The sequence below is a fragment of the Mesoplodon mirus genome (genome assembly GCF_964341445.2).
Source record: "Mesoplodon mirus genome assembly, chromosome: 4".
Taxonomy (NCBI): domain Eukaryota; kingdom Metazoa; phylum Chordata; class Mammalia; order Artiodactyla; family Ziphiidae; genus Mesoplodon; species Mesoplodon mirus.
The window spans coordinates 102,854,975-102,873,182 of NC_138979.1; the positions used below are offsets into that span (position 1 = coordinate 102,854,975).

Below are 18,208 nucleotides of genomic sequence, written 5' to 3' on the forward strand. Positions count from 1 at the left end.
ACTAGGGAACTCATTAGTATTTAGGTTGTTTTCCATATACCTGCTCTCTACCAGTATCAGTGGTTTTCAAAGTGTGGTCCCCGGACCAGCAGCCTCATCATCACCTGCAACTTCCTAGAAATACAAATATGTGGGCCCCTCTCCACTCTTCTAAATCAGAAACTCTAGGGTGGGGGCCAGCCTGGGGTGTAACAAGTCCTTCAGGTGATTCAGAAGCACAATAAAGTCTGAGAACCACCTGTCTTAACCAAAACCTGACTTCTCCTGGATCATTTGGAGCCAGGTCCCTGGATTATCCTTAACACCTCTGCATTTTACTGTAAGATCAGCCTCAGTTAATGTTCTTTAGGTTTGCTGACTCACATGCCTGGCTTGTGGCTTCTCTAGTTTAGGGGATACAGTCACCTCCAGGCTAACCACCGTTCAGATTCCCATTGCTGGATCTACCTCAGAAGCCCTAGAGGTGCATACCTGTTAAAGAGCTTCCTTCCAGGGGTCTGTGGTCACCGTTGAGTGTGGCAGTGGAATCTGTTCTGGAATCCTCCCTCATGTTCATGTCTGGGCTACAGCTGGCTGTAGCTGGGCAACTTACCTGGTTGCTCTTTATGTGCAAAGCAGTGGTGAGCTCATGGGAAACACTCAATACATATGTGTAAACTATATAGCTTGAAACTGGGCCATGAGTAGTTACTGCCATCATAATCACCAGGCTGAATTCTGAGCCCAGATGACACACTTAGGCTATCCCAGGGTAGTCTTCACTGAATAAAAGTACACATTGGACTTTTAATTTGCAAATGTTCTGCACTTTTCAATCAGTGGTCTTAGAGATTCATATGAAGAGAGATGGGAGTACATAAATAGGGTGTTAAATATATCAATTGTAACCAAAAAAATTAACCAGAAAAATAAGTTTAAAAGCAATTAAAAAAACCCTTCAATAATATATAAATAACTTAATCTGAGGTAAGAGAAAAACAAAATCCTGCAGATACTTTTAGAAAAATAAACTTCTGCTGCACTATACAGAAATTTACCTTTTACCACATCTTCTCAATCCCCATATGGTCACCCTCCTCTTCCACCAAAGACTCGGCACCAGAACTGAAGCTGAGAATCTCTCCGACCCCTACACTTCAGGTAATCATACAGAATATTCAAAGCTCGAGTTCAGCCAGGCTAAGTTACAAGAAAACTGAACCCATTCTCTATCCCACCCTAGAATAGAAGGGGCTACAGCAGTGCGTGGAATGCTCAAGAGACGACTGAAGGCTGGGACCAAGTCTCTGAGTGAGGTAAGGAATGGAATTGCACTTCCTCCTAACAAATCACTTACCTCCTTCTAGGAGGTCCATTATCTTCCCTCCAGTCTTCAAAAGACAGTTTTTCATCTCTGAAATGAGAGATGCCCACGCACCACCCCAAGTCCTCCTCAAAGAGCTAGGCCCCACCCCCACCCCAAACCTATCCAGCCAGTTTCTACAGTGGTCTTCCCATTCTTCTGAGCTCTGGAGTGGTGGCTCCATGACAGAGCATTACTCTATACTCCTTACTGGGGCCAAGACCCAAATAATTGTCTTCTTCTGTGAGGGAAAGGAAGAGGGAGGGCAGAGCAAAAATTAATAATAAAGCATTTTGTAAAAATTCAAGGAGGAGAAACAATTCTAAATCAGTGTTCTGGTTTGTGCAGCTGTTTTTTTAAACCATTTTCTTCCCACAGTGGAGCTGACTGCTGGAGCACATTCTGAGCAGAGTCTTGGCCAATGGCTCCTGCTTCCCTACCAGCCCCAGGGCTGCACTGAACTAAGTAAGCCCCATGTCAGAGCACTGCAGGCTCCCAGCTCTGCTGGCTGTGTCCAGTCCTGATCCTTGAGTGGCCTGTATGCCACAGGGTCCCAGAGATGGGAAAAAAAGGTGAGAAATCCAAAAAGGTGAATTGAGCTTCATTCACTCTGGACAGCCAGGAGCTCAGGCCCCCTCGCTCTGCAGAGGTGCCAGCTGTGACCAAGTACTGACTAGGTTTCGCTGGCAACTCAGGGCTGAGTGCTGTCTGCCCAGTCGGGCACAGCAGGTAGCCTCGGCTCTTCTTAACATCAGGGTACGGAGAGTAACAAGAGCCGCCCCAGCATCTCTGGGGCGTCCTGGAGCGCCATCTTGACCGTGAGATGCTAACTACCAAGGAAGGAAGCCAGTCTGGCTATAACCAGCGGCTGCTGTTTGATGAAGGAGCTTAGGAGCTGAGGGGGGAATCCTGGAGCACCAAGTTCTACCTGAAATAAACCAGAGAGGGAAGAGTTAAAGGTGCAGACAGACCCAAGAGAGTACACAGGGGCACACTTCAGCCATAAGCAGCCACCCCAGGCTGCTGTGATCGGAGAGGCTCTGAACAGGACTGTCTACAGCCCTGTGCTCTGCTGTTCAGATCTAGGCAAAAGCTTCACTTCCCAATGACAAAAGGTCAAGTCAGGGAACTGAGGGTGCTGCTCCGCCTCACAATGACTCATCTATCTCCTGAGGACCCTGGGAACAGCCAGAGGATGTAGGCCGCCAGGCTCTGGTAAGAACAGCTTCAGAAGAAGGTTGATCAACTCTGCCTCATTCCTTCCTCTCTGATTCCCCACTGATTCGTGACCCAAGAAATCCTTGAGTCTCCAGCTCTCAGGCCACAGGTCCTGGGTACTGAAGAATGTTGAACAGCTATACAGAAAGCTCCCATGGGGCTGGGGTCAAACCAAGGCATGCTGTGAGGCCAGCTGCACAAGGTGGATCACCTGGACCAAGTAGATGACTCTGGTGATCTCCTTCCCTTCCACAGTGAGGGGCTGCAGGATCCAGGCACTGGGCAAGATCTCCCCTCGGACCATCTCCCTGCTGGGTCTCGGCATGGACGCATCATACACAGACTGAGCTGCCATGATAGACAATTGCCCCTGGAAACAGAGCAATGTGAGTTCAGCCTACGTGATATGGGAGGGACAGGGACAAACAGGGACAGGCTCCAGTGCAGTCAGTACCGGGGAAGGCACCCTGGCCCAACTTGCCCTCCTTCCCCCAGAGGACCTGATGCCCACAAAGACTGCTTCTCACAACACGCCAGTGCAAGTTCCTCCCACAACATCTTTACCACCAGCAAGGCAGGCACCTCTTTGGCTTCCACGCAGACACAACAGAAATCCCGTGGCTGCTTCAGTGCACACAGGGTGGTATTGCACACCAAATACACTGGAGGGGCAGGGATGCAGAAAGTCAGACCGAGTTCTGCCCTGTGACACCCCATCATCCACAGCATGACACCCCGCTGGACCTAGCTGAGTACCCGGCCTTCTGAGAGCACTGCCTCTGTCCCCTGGGCTCACCCAGGTTGATGTTGTTGGTCACCCGCTGATGCAGCCTCGCTGTCTGGATGGGCTTGTGGTATAGGGGCCACAAGGTGGGGTCACTCACAGCTGCCCACACATGAGACAGTGGCTGGGACACCACGCCAGCCCCCAGGAAGCCATGCCGAGTAGAAGAAAACACCTTGTTGTACAGATGCACGTCCTGCTCCTTGCCCTGATGGCTGGGGGAGACACCAAGGGTGGGGAAGAGGAGGAAGGGATGAAAGCTGGGTTCTAGAGTCACAGAGGAAAAGCTCACGGTGAGGGACTCAAGGAAGCCGGGGTGGAGAAGGGAAAGGAGGAGAGAAGGCGAGCAGGGCCACAGGGAGAAGACACTGTGCAAGGGAACTTACTTCCAGCCAGCTGCTGCCTGGCAGCTGAAGAGGTTGTTCAGATTATCTGAGCAAGCAGCCATTACCTGGGGACACAGTGACCACACCCAAATTAGTGGGCACGGTTGATACAAAGCAGACTCTTGGATTAGTCCCTCAGGCCAGCATTTACTGAATTCCCCACTTTTGTAAAGACAGAGAACTGATGAAGAAGCCCTCATCTGCCCTGTTCCTTCCCTCCTTTCTTCCTCCCCACCCAGCAGAGTTGGCTACAAGAAACCTCACATCAGCCATAGAGATGTCCACGATGTGCTTGGCCAAATCCTTGTAGGAGGAGGAGAAGGAGGTCCCCAGGCTGGACAGGCTGGACGGAGAACAGCAGCAACTGCCCAGGGAGGCTCTGCGGCCTACAATGAACAGGTGGAGATTCTTGAGATGGCATGAGCATCAGGGCCTCAGGGCAGCAATGGCCTCCTGAGGGACAGTGGCTCCCTAGGATCTAGCAGACCTCAGCCCCGAAGTCCCCACACCAGGTAGGTAGCTCTGCCCCACCACTCACTGCAGGCTGAGGTTTTCCAGGCAGAGCTGGCCAGGTTCAGCTGACTGTTCCTCACTGCAGAGCGGCCCCACACCTCCCCTATCGAGGAGTCTCTGGAATCAGGTAAGTTTGTGTCCCGCTGCAGAAGAGAAGACGCTCAGGACCAGAGCAGAGGCAGGGAGAGCAGAGCACCAGAAAGCCGGTGCAGAGTTCTCTCCTTTGCCTCTGAACAGCACCAAACAGCTTTAGACATAGAGGCTCAAGTGAAAAGGTCTTCCCTGCTGGATGCCCTTGAGAAGTCAACCACAATAGAAACCAGTCCGCTGGAGAGTTTCCTTGCCCTTCAAGCCACACGCTCAAGGTTGCTTGTAGGAGAGTTCCAACAGGGATCAGAATGAACTGGGACCTGAGATGATGGGGTACCAGGGGTCAGTGAGTTGGGGGGGCCCTCTGCGCCACTGCAGCAACAGGAACGAGGCCATGGCTGGAGCTCTGTTTAATGTGGGCAGCAAACAAAGCCCAACTGGGAGGTGGGAGGTGGAATGGGGAAGAAAAGTGACGGGCTGTGAGAAAAGCTTGACCCTTGGCCCCAGCCCCAGGTACAGCAGCTAAGCCAAAGGTCCTAATTTGGAAACAAATGGGGATGATCCTCTGGATTTGCAATACAGCCACCACACCTTTACTACAAGCAGCTCCTCAATGACATGACCCTTGACCTCTGCTGGATCTAACAGGCGTCTACTATCCTACCTCTTATCATCAGTTCCTAACCTAGTGCTACTTTTAAAAAAAGGTGAACAAAGGTATTCTGTCTCCATCCTTACGTCCTTTCTTCCTGCTGCAACATCCAAGTGGTATCTCTCCTACTTCAGGCAGATTGAGATTTTGTGCCACCTTCTTAAGAACCTTTCACTACTGATCATCTCTCTCCTCACTTATTGCCTCCACCTCTACCTCTTCACTAGATTCTTCATATCAGCATTTAAGCATGCAAAAATTTCTCCCACCTTTAAAAACTTTCCTCTACAGGCATCTTTGCTCCTTTGTCCTTTACAGATAAACTTGAAATGATTGTCACCATTTGCCATCTCCCACCTCTTATACCCTTCTGAATGCACTCAAGTCTAGCCTTTGCTAGATCCATGTGCCTGGATGTGGTGAACAGGTCCCAGTCCTCATCTTGCTGAGCATCTCCCTTTCACTTGCTTCCTGAATCCCTGGGATCTTGGCTTTCTATCTCTCTGGTGTTCCTTCCCAGTTTCCTTTGTTGGCTCATCTTCCCCAAACATGAGTTGATTTATTGGGATTCTTTCAAGACTCGGGCCTAGGCCCTCTTCTCACTCTATAGTATACTCCTGTATGATCCCATCTTTTCCCAGTGCTATACTGATGACTTCCAAAAGTAAATATATGTGGATTAATCAAATATTGCTGAGACGACAGGGTCACCATCTGAAGAAAAGGTTACATCAGAGCCATTTCATACATCTTGCCAAAACAAATTACTTATGCTTTGTGGCTCAAAAATATACAGGGTGGGGGAGAATTTAGTATTACTATGAGAAAATTTTTTTAAAAATTTAATGATCTCATAGTGCAGAAATGCCTTCCTAAACAGGGCGCAAACTCCAGAGGCCATGAAAGAAAAGACTGATAAAAACTAGATTAACGTATTAAAAACAAACAACTAGGAAAAAAAACACTGGCCTCTCAAATGGCAAAAGGATAACTGTCTTAATATAAAGAAAGGCCACCAAAAACAAAAGGAGAACAACCTAACAGAAATGGACCCAGTACACTGGCAGGCAGAACAAAAAGCCAAAGGGCTCTTAAATATCTGAAAAGGCACTCCATCTCAGACACAAGAGAACTGCAAATTAAAACTAAAATGAAGTACTATTTTATGCCTATGAGATGCACAAAGATTGAAGGAAAAAACCCTTAATAAACACTGTTAAGCAGAAATTTGGTAAGTAGGCACTTATATATTGTTATTTGAGAGTGTAAATAAGTATATTTTGAAAATATTCATCACATATTTTAAATTAAAAATACATATATCCTTTGACACCTAGCAATCCTGCTTCTAGGTATTTAATCTACAGATATTCTTTCATTTAAGTGGCAATAAACATTTTCAAATATGAACTCAGAGAACCTAGAGAATATACTGCCCTTGAGTCTTTCCTGAAGAAATTATAAGAAGAATTACTAGGGTAGAAAAAAGAATGTATACCAAAGAACTGCAAATGAGCAGTAGCACAAGAACTAGAACTCTGAATACAAACACTGTAAACAGTATAGAAATACTGTAACAAAAGGTAATGAGAAAAAATGAGAGAAGGTGGAAATACGCTGATTTCCTCATGTTTTACAGCCAGGGTGAAAAGAAAACTGCTAAATCAAGAAATAAAGACTATTTAAATATATATAAGTGATGAAAAGAAAGGGGAAAAAAGGCTTCCAAATTACCAGAAAGAAGACACATATACACCCCCAAATCAAGGAAAACACAGACCACAAATGAAGATAAACAAGATTTTTAGAAGCCAATGGAATATTCATGACCAAAACCCTCAAATATAAAAAATAGAAATTTTACTGTCTCTGAAATCATACATTCTCTCAACACATGGCAAACTTAAAAATTAATAACAGGGCTTCCCTGATGGCACTGATGGCACTGTGGTTAAGAATGCACCTGCCAATGCAGGGGACACAGGTCTGAGCCCTGGTCTGGGAAGATCCCACATGCTGTGGAACAGCTAAGCCCGTGCACCACAACTACTGATCCTGTGCTCTAGAGCCTGCGAGCCACAACTACTGAGCCCTCATGCCACAGCTACTGAAGCCTGTGTGCCTAGAGCCCATGCTCCGCAATGAGAAGCCACCATAATGAGAAGCCTGCACACCGTAATGAAGACACACCCCCACTCGCTGCAACTAAAGAAAGGTGGGTGAAGACACATCCCCACTCGCTGCAACTCAAGAAAGCCCACACAGCAATGAAGACCCAATGCAGCCAAAAATGAATACATAAAAATAAAGTTCCCTTAAAAAAAAAAATCAGAAAACACGAGGGCCTTTCTACCAAAAAGTTTTTAAAAACTCTTAACTGGGTAAAGAAGAAATACAAACTGAAATTTCAAAATTACTATAAAGCAAAGATTATATACAGATATATATCTATATCTATATATATATCACAACTTGTGGAATACAACTAAAGCAGTGCTCAGAGGGAAAGTTTTAACTTCAGATATTTACATCTATGAAAAAGAATAAAAATGAATATTATGAACAACTACATGCCAACAATTAGGTAACTCAGATGAAATGGACAAGTTCCTAAAAAGACACAAACTACTGAAACTGACTCAAGAAGAAATGGAAAATCTGAATAGACATTTAATAAGTAAATTTAGTAATCAAAAAATTTTTAAAATTCCCACAAAGAAAATTTCAAGATGGGATAGCTTCATTAGTGAAATCTACCAAGCATTTAGAGGAGAATTAACACCAGTTCTTCACAGTTCTTCCAAAAATAGAGGAGGGAACACTTCTCAACTCATTCTATGAGGCCAAGACTACCCTGATAAAACCAAAGACGTCAAGTAAGCTACAGACCAATATCCCTGTGCATTTAAACAAATAAATCCTCAGCAAAATAACTAATAAACTGAGTCTAGCAACATATAAAGAGGATATATACCATGACCAAGTGGGATTTATCTCAGGAACACAAAGTTAGTTCAACATAGAAAAATCAATGTAATATATTAATAGAACCAAGGAAAACACCCACATGATCATCTCAATAGATTCAGGAAAAAGTAAATCCAACACCTTTTCATGATAAAAACACTCAATAAGCTAGGACTAGAAGGAAATTTCCTCAACTTGATAAAGATTATGTATGAAAACCCCACAGCTAACATACTTAATAGTAAAAACTGGATGGTTTCTCCTAAAATCAGTAACAAGACAAGAATGTCTACTCTCACCACTTCTATTTAACATGGTACTCAAGATTCTAGCCAGGGCAGTTAGGCAAGAAAACAACAACAAAAGATTGGATATTCTATATACAAGGTCATATCACCTAAGGAGTCTAATAAAAAAAGTATTAGAACTAATAAATGAGTACAGGAGACAACATCAATATACAAAAATCAACTGTATTTCTGTATAGTAGCAATGAGCAAACCAAAAAGGAAATTAAGGAAACAAGCCCATTTATAATAGCATCAAAAAGAATAAAATAGGTAGGAATAAATTTAACAACAAAAAAAACTGAAAAAGTTATACTCTGAAAACTATAAAACATTGTTGAAAATAAAGAAGACCTGAATAAATAAAAAGATATCCCATGTTCATGAATTGAAAGACTTAATATTGTTCAGATAGCAACCCTCCCCAAATTGATCTACAGGTTCAATGCAATCCCAATCAAAATCCCATCTAACTTCTTTTCAGAAATTGAAAAGATTATCCCTAAAATTCATATGTACAGTCAAGGGACCCAGAAGAGCCAAAACAATCTTGAAAAAGAACAAAGTTGGAAGACATATACTTCCTGATTTCAAAATCTACCACAAACCGAAACAGTAATCAAGACAGTGTGGTATTGTCCTAAGGATAGATATATAATTCAATGGAATGGAATTAAGAGTCCAGAAATAAATCCACACATCTATGGTCAGTTAATCTTTGACTAGGGTGCAGAGACAATTCAATGGGAGAAAAGACTATCTGTCTGAACAAATGGTGCTGGGACAACTGGATATCCACATGCAAAAGAAAGAAATGTGATCCCTAATTCTCACTATATACAAAAATTGATTCAAAACAGATCAAAGACCCAAATGTAGGAACTAAAACTATACAACTAAAAGAAAATATAGGCATAATCTTTGTGACCGTAGATTGAGCAAGAGTGTCTCAGATATGAAACCAAAAGCACAAGCAACAAAGAAAAAAATAAAGTAGACATGATCAAAATTTATAAATTTATAAAATTTATAAACTTTGTGCTTCAAATGACACCATCAAGAAAGTGAAAAGACAACACACAGAATAAAGAAACTTTTTATAAATCATATAACTGATAAGGGACTTATACTAGAATATATAAAGAACTCTTTGCCTTAATAATAAAAAGACAACCTAATTAGAAAATGGACAGAAGATGTGAAAAGATATTGCTCTAAAAAAAATTTATAAATGTATAATAAGCAAATGAAAAGTTCAACACCATTAACCATCAGGATGATGCAAACGATGAGGTACCACCTGACATCCCACTGGGATGAATATAATTTAAAAGATGAATAATAACAAGCGTTGGCTAGGATGTGGAGAAATACATTGTTTATACACTGTTGATGGGACTGCAGAATAGTGCAGCCACTTTGAAAAACAGTCTGGCAGTTCTTCAAGTGGTGAAACAGTTACCCTATGATCTCAGTCCAACTCCTAGGTAAAACCCAAGAGAAGTGAAAACACGTCCGCACAAAAACTTGTACATTAATGTTCACAGCAGCATTATTCATAATAGGCAAAAAGTGGAAACAACCTTAATGTCCAACAACTGATGAACAGACAAATAAATGTGATAGTCACACAATGTGATATTATTAGCCATAAAAAGGAATGAAATTCTGATACATGCTACAAGTGGATGAACCCTTGTTGTGGGGTGAATTATTGTTCTCCAAAAATGATACGTTGAAGTCCTAACTCCTGCTGTCTATAAATGTAACTTTATTTGGAAATAGGGTCTTTGCAGATGCAATCAAGTTACGATGAGGTCCCACTGGATTAGAGTGGGCCATATATCCAATGACTGGTGTCCTTATAAGAAGGCCACACGAAGACAGAGGGACACAGAGACACACAGGGAGAAGCCACGTGATGCCAAAGGCAAAGACTGGAGTGATACAGTTACAAGCCAAGGAATGCCAAGGAAGAGAGATGTTTATAGCCATACAATCTGACCTCAGGAAACAAGAAAAATCTCAAATAAACAACCTAAACTTACACCTAAAGCAATGAGAGAAAGAAGAACAAACAAACCCAAAGTTAGTAGAAGGAAAGAAATCATAAAGATGAGAGCAGAAATAAATGAAACAGAGATGAAGAAAACAATAGGAAAGATCAATGGCGCTTCCCTGGTGGCGCAGTGGTTGAGAGTCCACCTGCCGATGCAGGGGACACGGGTTCGTGCCCTAGTCTGGGAAGATCCCACATGCCACAGAGCGGCTGGGCCCGTGAGCCATGGCCGCTAAGCCTGCGCATCTGGAGCCTGTGCTCCGCAATGGGAGAGGCCACAACAGTGAGAGGCCCGCGTACCACAAAAAAAAAAAAAAAAGAAAAGAAAAGGGCTTCCCTGGTGGTGCAGTGGTTGAGAGTCCGCCTGCCGATGCAGGGGACACGGGTTCGTGTCCCGGTCTGGGAAGATCCCACATGCCGCACAGCAACTAAGCCCGTGTACCACGACTACTGAGCCTGCACTCTAGAGCCTGAGCCACAACTACTGAGCCCACGCACCTAGAGCCTGTGCTCTGCAACAAGAGTAGCCACCGCAATGAGAAGCCCGCACAACACAACAAAGAGTAGCCCCCGCTTCCCGCGACTAGAGAAAGCCCACGTGCAGCACAGCAACAAAGACCCGATGCAGCCAAAAATAAAATAATTGACTTTAAAAAAAGAAGGTACAACTAACTCCAGAGAAATACAAAGGATCATAAGAGACTACTACAAGGAACTATATGCCAGTAAAAGGGACAACCTAGAAGAAACGGACAAATTCTTAGAAAGGTATAATCTTCCAAGACTGAACCAGGAAGAAACAGAAAATATGAGCAGACCAATCACAATTACTGAAATTGAAACTGGGATTAAAAAACTCCCAATAAACATAAGTCCAGGACCAGATGGCTTCACAGGCGAATTCTATCAAACATTTAGAGAAGAATTAACACCTATCCTTCTGAAACTATTCTAAACAATTGCAGAGGAAGGAACATTCCCAAACTCATTCTATGAGGCCACCATCACCCCGATACCGAAACCAAAGACAACACAAAGAAAATTACAGGCCAATATCACTGATGAACATAGACACAAAAATCCTAAACAAATACTAGCAAACTGAATCCAACAATAGAACTGTAAAAGGATCATACACCATGATCAAGTGGGATTTATCCCAGGGATGCAAGGATTTTTCAATATCTACAAATCAATCAGTGTGATATACCACATTAACAAATTAAAGAATAAAAACCATATTATCATCTCAATAGATGCAGAAAAAGCTTTTGACAAAATTCAACCCCACTTATGATAAAACTCTCCAGAAAGTGGGCATAGAGGGAACCTACCTCAACATAATAAAGGCCATATATGACAAACCCACAGCTAACATCATAATCAATGGTGAAAAGCTGAAAGCACTTCCTCTAAGATCAGGAACAAGACGAGGTTGTCCACTCTTGCCACTCTTACTCAACATAGTTTTGGAAGTTCTAGCCGTGGCAATCAGAGAAGAAAAAGAAATAAAAGGAATCCAAATTGGAAAAGAAGTAAAATTGTCACTGTTTGCAGATGACATGATACTATACATAAAAATCCTAAAGATGCTACCAAAAAACTACTAGAACTCATCGATGAATTTGGTAACATTGCAGGATACAAAATTAATACATGGAAATCTGCTGCATTTCTATACACTAACAATGAAAGATCAGAAAGAGAAATTAAGGAAACATTCCCATTTACCACTGCAACAAAAAGAATAAAATACCTAGGAATATACCTACCTTAGGAGGCAAAAGACCTGTACTCCGAAAACTATAAGATGCTGATGAAAGAAATCGAAGATGACACAAACAGATGGAAAGATATACCATGTTCCTGGAAAAATCAATACTGTCAAAATGACTATACTACCCAAGGCAATCTACAGATTCAATGCAATCCCTATCAAATTACCAACGGCATTTTTCACAGAACTAGAACAAGAAATTTTAAAATTTGTATGGAAACACAAAAGACCCCAAATAGCCAAAGCAATCCTGAGAAAGAAAAACTGAATTGGAGGAATCAGGCTCCCTGACTTCAAACTATACTACAAAGCTACAGTAATCAAAACAGTACGGTACTGGCACAAAAACAGAAATATAGATCAATGGAACAGGAGAGAAAGCCCAGAAATAAACCCATGCACCTATGGTCAATTAATCTGCGACAAAGGAGGCAAGAATATACAGTGGAGAAAAGACAGTCTCTTCAATAAGTGGTGCTGGGAAAACTGGAGAGCTACAGGTAAAAAAATGAAATTAGAACATTCTCTAACACCATACACAAAAATAAATCAAAGTGGATTAAAGACCTAAATTTAAGACTGGATACTATAAAACTCTTAGAGGAAAACACAGGCAGAACACTCTTTGACATAAATTGCAGCAATATCTTTTTGGACCCACCTCCCAGGGTAATGAAAATAAAAACAAAAATAAACAAATGGTAGCTAATTAAACTTAAAAGCTTTTGCACAGCAAAGGAAACCATAAGAAACAAAAAGACAACTGACAAAACGGGAGAAAATATTTGCAAGCAAAGAGACTGAGAAGGGATTAATCTTCAAAATATACAAACAGCTCATGCAGCTCAATATCAAAAAAACAAACAACCCAATCAAAAAATGGGCAGAAGATCTAAATAGACATTTCTCCAAAGAAGACATACAGATGGCCATAAAGCACATGAAAAGATGCTCAATATAGATATTAGAGAAATGCAAATCAAAACTACAAGGAGGTATCACCTCCCACCAGTCAGAATGGCCATTATCCAAAGTCTACAAATAACAAATGCTGGAGAAGGCGTGGAGAAAAAGGAACCCTCCTTCATTGTTGGTGGGAATATAAATTGGTACAACCACTATGGAGAACAGTATGGAGGTTCCTTAAAAAACTAAAAATAGAACTACCATATGATCCAGCAATCCCACTCCTGGGCATATATCTGAAGAAAACCATAATTTGAAAGTATACACATACCCCAATGTTCATTGCAGCACTATTTACAACAGCCAAGACATGGAAGCAACCTAAATGTCCATCGAGATTGATGAATGGATCCATTGATGAATGGATCAAGAAGATGTGGTACATATATACAATGGAATGTTACTCAGCCATAAAAAAGAATGAAATAATGCCATTTTCAGCAATACAGATGGACCTAGAGATTATCATACTAAGTGAAGTAAGTCAGACAGAGAAAGACAAATATCATATGATATCACTTATTTGTGCAATCCAAAAAGATGATACAAATGAACTTATTTTTTTAATTTTTTTTGTGTGTGTGGTACGCGGGCCTCTCACTGCTGTGGCCTCTCCCGTTGCGGAGCACAGGCTCCGGACGTGCAGGCTCAGCGGCCATGGCTCACGGGTCCAGCCGCTCCGCGGCATGTGGGACCTTCCCGGACTGGGGCACGAACCCGTGTCCCCTGCATTGGCAGGCAGACTCTCAACCACTGCGCCACCAGGGAAGCCCCACAAATGAACTTATTTACAAAACAGAAAGAGACTCCCTTTGAAAACAAACTTATGTTTACCAAAGGGGAAAGGTGGGGCAGGGGGGAAGGATAAAGTAGGAGGTTGGGATTAACATACACACACTACTATATATAAAATAGATAATCAACAAGGACCTGTTGTATAGCACAGGGAACTCTACTCAATATTCTGTAATAACCTATATGGGAAAAGAATCTGAAAAAGAATGATATGTATAACTGAACCACTTTGCTATACATCTGAAACTAACAATACTGTAAATCAACTATTCCCCAATATAAAATAAAAATTAAATTAAAAAAAGAATACACTACAGGGTCAGAAAAAGAAGAATAATGGGAACAACAAGGTCCTACTGTATAGCACAGGGAACTGTATTCAATATTCTATGATAAACCATAATGAAAAAGCATATAAAAAAAGGAATGTACATATATGTATAACTGAATCACTTTGCTACACAGCAGAAATTAACGCACTATTGTAAATCAACTGCATTTCAGTAAAAAATAATGAAAATCTAAAAAAAAGAAGAGTAATGAGTAGGAGAATATATTATAAGCCTTGGTACAAGAAAAGCTGACACCTTAAACTGGTGAGACAAAGAGGAACTGTCTAGATGAACTATCTAATAAGCACGATAGGGATAACTAGATAACCATCGGGAAGAATAAAGTTGGATCCACACCTCACACTATATATGCATTCCAGATGGAGCGAAGACTTATATATGAAAAATAAAACCATACAAGTTTTAGAAGAAACTACAGGAAAAATTATTTATAACTGGAATGGAGAATGTATTTCTAATTATGATTCAGAACATAGACACTATAAAAGGAAAACCGATAAACAAAACTTTCTGAATGGCTCCAAACAGAAGAAGCAAAGCCAAAAGAGAATGAACTAGGGGAAAAAAATTCTAATTCCTATCAGGCAAAGGGCTATCTTGCTAATATATAAAGAACTCCTTGAAACTGGTAAGGGAAAAAAAAGGAGATAAATGAGCAAAGGATATGAACAGACCACCCAGCAAAAGTCCCAACATTTGGTAACACGTTGGTGAGGGTGTGGGGGGAGACGTACTCTCTCCCCCTGCTGGTGGTGGTGGTGGGGGCGAGAGTATAAAGTAGGACATCTGTGAGGGGAAGCCTGCCAATACCTATTGGTTTCAAATGCCCATATCTTTGTATAAGTCCACTTCTGGGAATTTACCCCACAGATATATGTGCATATGTATGAAATGATACATGCACAAAGCACTGTTTACAACAGCAAAAGACTGAAAACAACCCAAGGTGGAGGACTGGTTAAATAAATACAGTGCTTCTCTATAGCGGAACACTGTGCAGCGACAGAAAAGAAAAAGTTCTCTGCATTCTCATGTAGAAAGGGCTCTAAGATATACTGAGTGAAAAAATGTAAGGACAGAACACTGGCATAATGTACTTTAATTCTGTATTTATAACACTCTAGGAGGGCCACCACTGGTCTCTTGGGTGGATGAGGGGGAAGGACTAGGTAGATGAGGGACAGGAATGGCTATTTCCCTGCATACCTCTCTATATGTGTATATTTTTTGCCTTTCCTACTATATGAATATATTATCTCTACAAAACATCACATTTAAAAACATGCAATAAAAGAGAAAAAAGAAACACTATTCAACTGTTAAAAAGAGCATTTACTGATATGAAATGATATCTAGAAAATATTTTTAAGGAAAAAGACAAAATGGGTACAGTATGCTCCCATTCATGAGTTTTACAAAAAAAGATATACATATTCTCAAAAGATATACATTTTCTTATAGATGCGCAGACTATCTCTGGAAATATACACCAAACTGGTTCTGGGGAGGCAAAAAGACTGAAAAATGCACTTGACATTCTATGTCTTTTGCTACTGTTTGAATACTATTTTTTTTTTTTTTACTATGTGAAGTTTTGCTTATAAAAGGAATTTCAGATTTTATATCTCCAGCCAGATCTTACCTCTGAGCTCCAGACCTGGATTCCAACTGCTTGATTTCCAGCTGCTCCCCTGCATTTCTCACAAGCACTTTCAACCTGGTAAATACCAAACTAGACTCATGATCTTCCCCTCAGAACCTGCCCCCTTCAGGGCTCTTCGACACATGGACATCACCAGCCCTTCGAGCTCAAAGTGCATGTGGTTCTGACTCCTCCTGCTTCCAGCCTCCAACTTCCAATCTGCCCCTGCGTCCTGTGGATGCTCTAGCCAGCGCATCCACATCTGCTCCTCCACTCAGGCGGTGCCCTGAACCAAGCAACAGTCATCTCTCACTTGGCTTTGCCAAGGTCATGAGCGGGTCTACCCAGGGCTGCTCTTGCCACTTCTCTGGCAAGCTCGTCATTCTCCTCCCCGCTAAAAAGCTTGTCAGCAGCTTTGAGAAGTAACATGATCAGATGGATTAGAAAGCAGCCAGAATTTTCAATAGCGTCTACACAACCTTGCCTTTTCTAGTCCCTTCTCATGTGATTCTTCCATCTCACTCTTTACATTCCAGCCACACTAACCTTCTTTTAGTTCCCCCAACTCCTCCTCCCTCACTTGCTGGGCCCTCTGCCTGGAAGGCTATTCTGCCCCCCACATATCTCCAGACACCAACTTTTACTGAGTTAACTACCTCTCGGCCTTCCAGTCTCAGTTTAAACACATTCTCTTCAGAGCATCTTTGCTGACCCTCCAGACTAGGTCAGGTCCCTGTTTCATATGGCTTAGCACCCCTTCACAGAACCTACTGCAACAATAATTAAATAATCATAAAATAAGCTGTTTAATATTTATCCCTCTAATAATCTGTTTAAGGACAAGAACAATTTTGCTCAGTGCCTCAAGTAGTGCCTACAAAATAAACACTTGTTGAATGAATGAATGAATGAATGAGTAAACAGGGAGGAGAAACAAAAACCACAGGGAAGACAAAGGCCATCATACAGGAGAAGGGCTCATGTCAGCAGTGGCCTCCAGGAGGCAGAACTTCCTCCCAAACTCTTGACACGGCGCTCCCGGCCCGATTGGTGCTTGCATTTGCCTACTCACCACACTGTCTGGGGACTGGAGCTGTCCTGGCAAGGCCGGGCTGCTATTGTAGCCGGAGGTGACACCAGAAGAGAGGCTTCCGTTGGAGCTGGTGCACCAAGAGCTGGAGGTGGCCAGGGTGTGTAGCTTTTCTTCTTCCTGGGAAGGACAGATTACTGTCAACCAGCTCCAGGTGCACCCTCACTTCCCACCCTCACTTTTGCCCCTTCTCACCTCCCCAGTTCCCGTCACCTCCCACTGCCTCCTGCCTCAGCCTCATACCCCCATGCCTCCCCCATCCCCACCCCCAACTATATACCCAAGCCGCCTCCTCCCAAACTCTGGCCCGGGGACAGGAGCTGGTCTGACGAGGATGGCATGAAAATAGAGAGTGAAGCAGCTCTGAGCTGGCACCAGGGGCCCGACGCCCTCCTCCAAATTCTACGTCCCAAGACTCAGAGGCAGCCCTGGTCTGCCCCAGGCTCCAAGCCTACCCTGAGATCAGAGGCTTGCCCCACTCCCCACCCGCAGCAGCTGGCAGACGATCTGCTGGCGGATTCTCAGCTTTTCCTGTTCAGCCTGCTCCCGCAGTTGAGCCTGGGCCCGGGCAATCTCCGCCTTGGCCTCCTCACGGGCCCGCTGGTATTCTCGTAGCATCAGCTCTATGTCAGAGGGTGGGTGAGGAGACCTTGACGCTGACCCTGGGCTCCTGGGGAAGACCAGAGGGTTGGAGAGATGCCTTCTAACATGGTGAGTGGGCGATGGCCCAGGCCCGCTCAACACTACCTTCCTGAAGGGCCCATCCTCTCTTTGCCCACAGGGCCTTCGGGTGTGGTCTTACAAACACCCTGAGGCTCAGGCCTGCAGTCTTACATAGCATGGCACGGCTCCTCTATCCACCCCCACCCCGTCCGCTGCTCCCTCCCGCACCCTCCTCTTTCCCTTTGCCTCAGTCTCCACAGCCGCCTCCAACTGTCCAGTCACGTAGGACCCACTCCTGGAATCGCTCCTGGCAAAGGAAGCTGCAGCCTCCGGTGTCCAGGACGCTCAAATCCAGGCCCTACTCCCCACACTCGCCCCACACAGAGCCTGCTCCCCACAGGGTTCTGGGTCCACCATACCTGGTGGTCTCCACAACATCCTTCCTCAGCTGCTGCAGGTATTCTCGGCGCCTGCTGGGCAAGTCAAAGGCCCAGGTGGGGAGATCCCGGTTGAATGGGAAGCTCAGCTGTTTCTGGGGGCTGAGGCTTTGCGTCCTGCGGAAGTTCTGAAGTCGCTCAGCCCGCTCCCTCCGGAGATTTTCTGCAGTGCGTTCTGGCCTGAGAC

General features: G+C 43.4%; 1 protein-coding gene across 2 annotated transcripts in view; it reads right to left on the minus strand.

Annotated features, from left to right (window-relative positions):
• Window positions 1-1,130: 1,130 nt before the first annotated feature.
• Window positions 1,131-18,208, minus strand: part of STARD9 (StAR related lipid transfer domain containing 9) — a 123,282-nt gene continuing 106,204 nt past the window's right edge. The window contains exons 24-33 of one of the 2 annotated variants that reach the window (XM_082618569.1): window positions 18,004-18,201; window positions 17,408-17,591; window positions 16,904-17,041; window positions 4,269-4,386; window positions 3,995-4,116; window positions 3,731-3,795; window positions 3,357-3,559; window positions 3,143-3,222; window positions 2,772-2,930; window positions 1,131-2,270 (exon numbers count right to left, since the gene is read on the minus strand). In XM_082618569.1, coding sequence (XP_082474695.1) covers window positions 2,169-2,270; window positions 2,772-2,930; window positions 3,143-3,222; window positions 3,357-3,559; window positions 3,731-3,795; window positions 3,995-4,116; window positions 4,269-4,386; window positions 16,904-17,041; window positions 17,408-17,591; window positions 18,004-18,201 — 1,369 coding nt within the window. In that variant the 3' untranslated portion in view covers window positions 1,131-2,168. Of the gene's footprint in view, window positions 2,271-2,771; window positions 2,931-3,142; window positions 3,223-3,267; window positions 3,560-3,730; window positions 3,796-3,994; window positions 4,117-4,268; window positions 4,387-15,831; window positions 15,907-16,903; window positions 17,042-17,407; window positions 17,592-18,003; window positions 18,202-18,208 lie in introns of those variants that run through there. The other variant, XM_082618570.1, reaches the window with a different exon arrangement.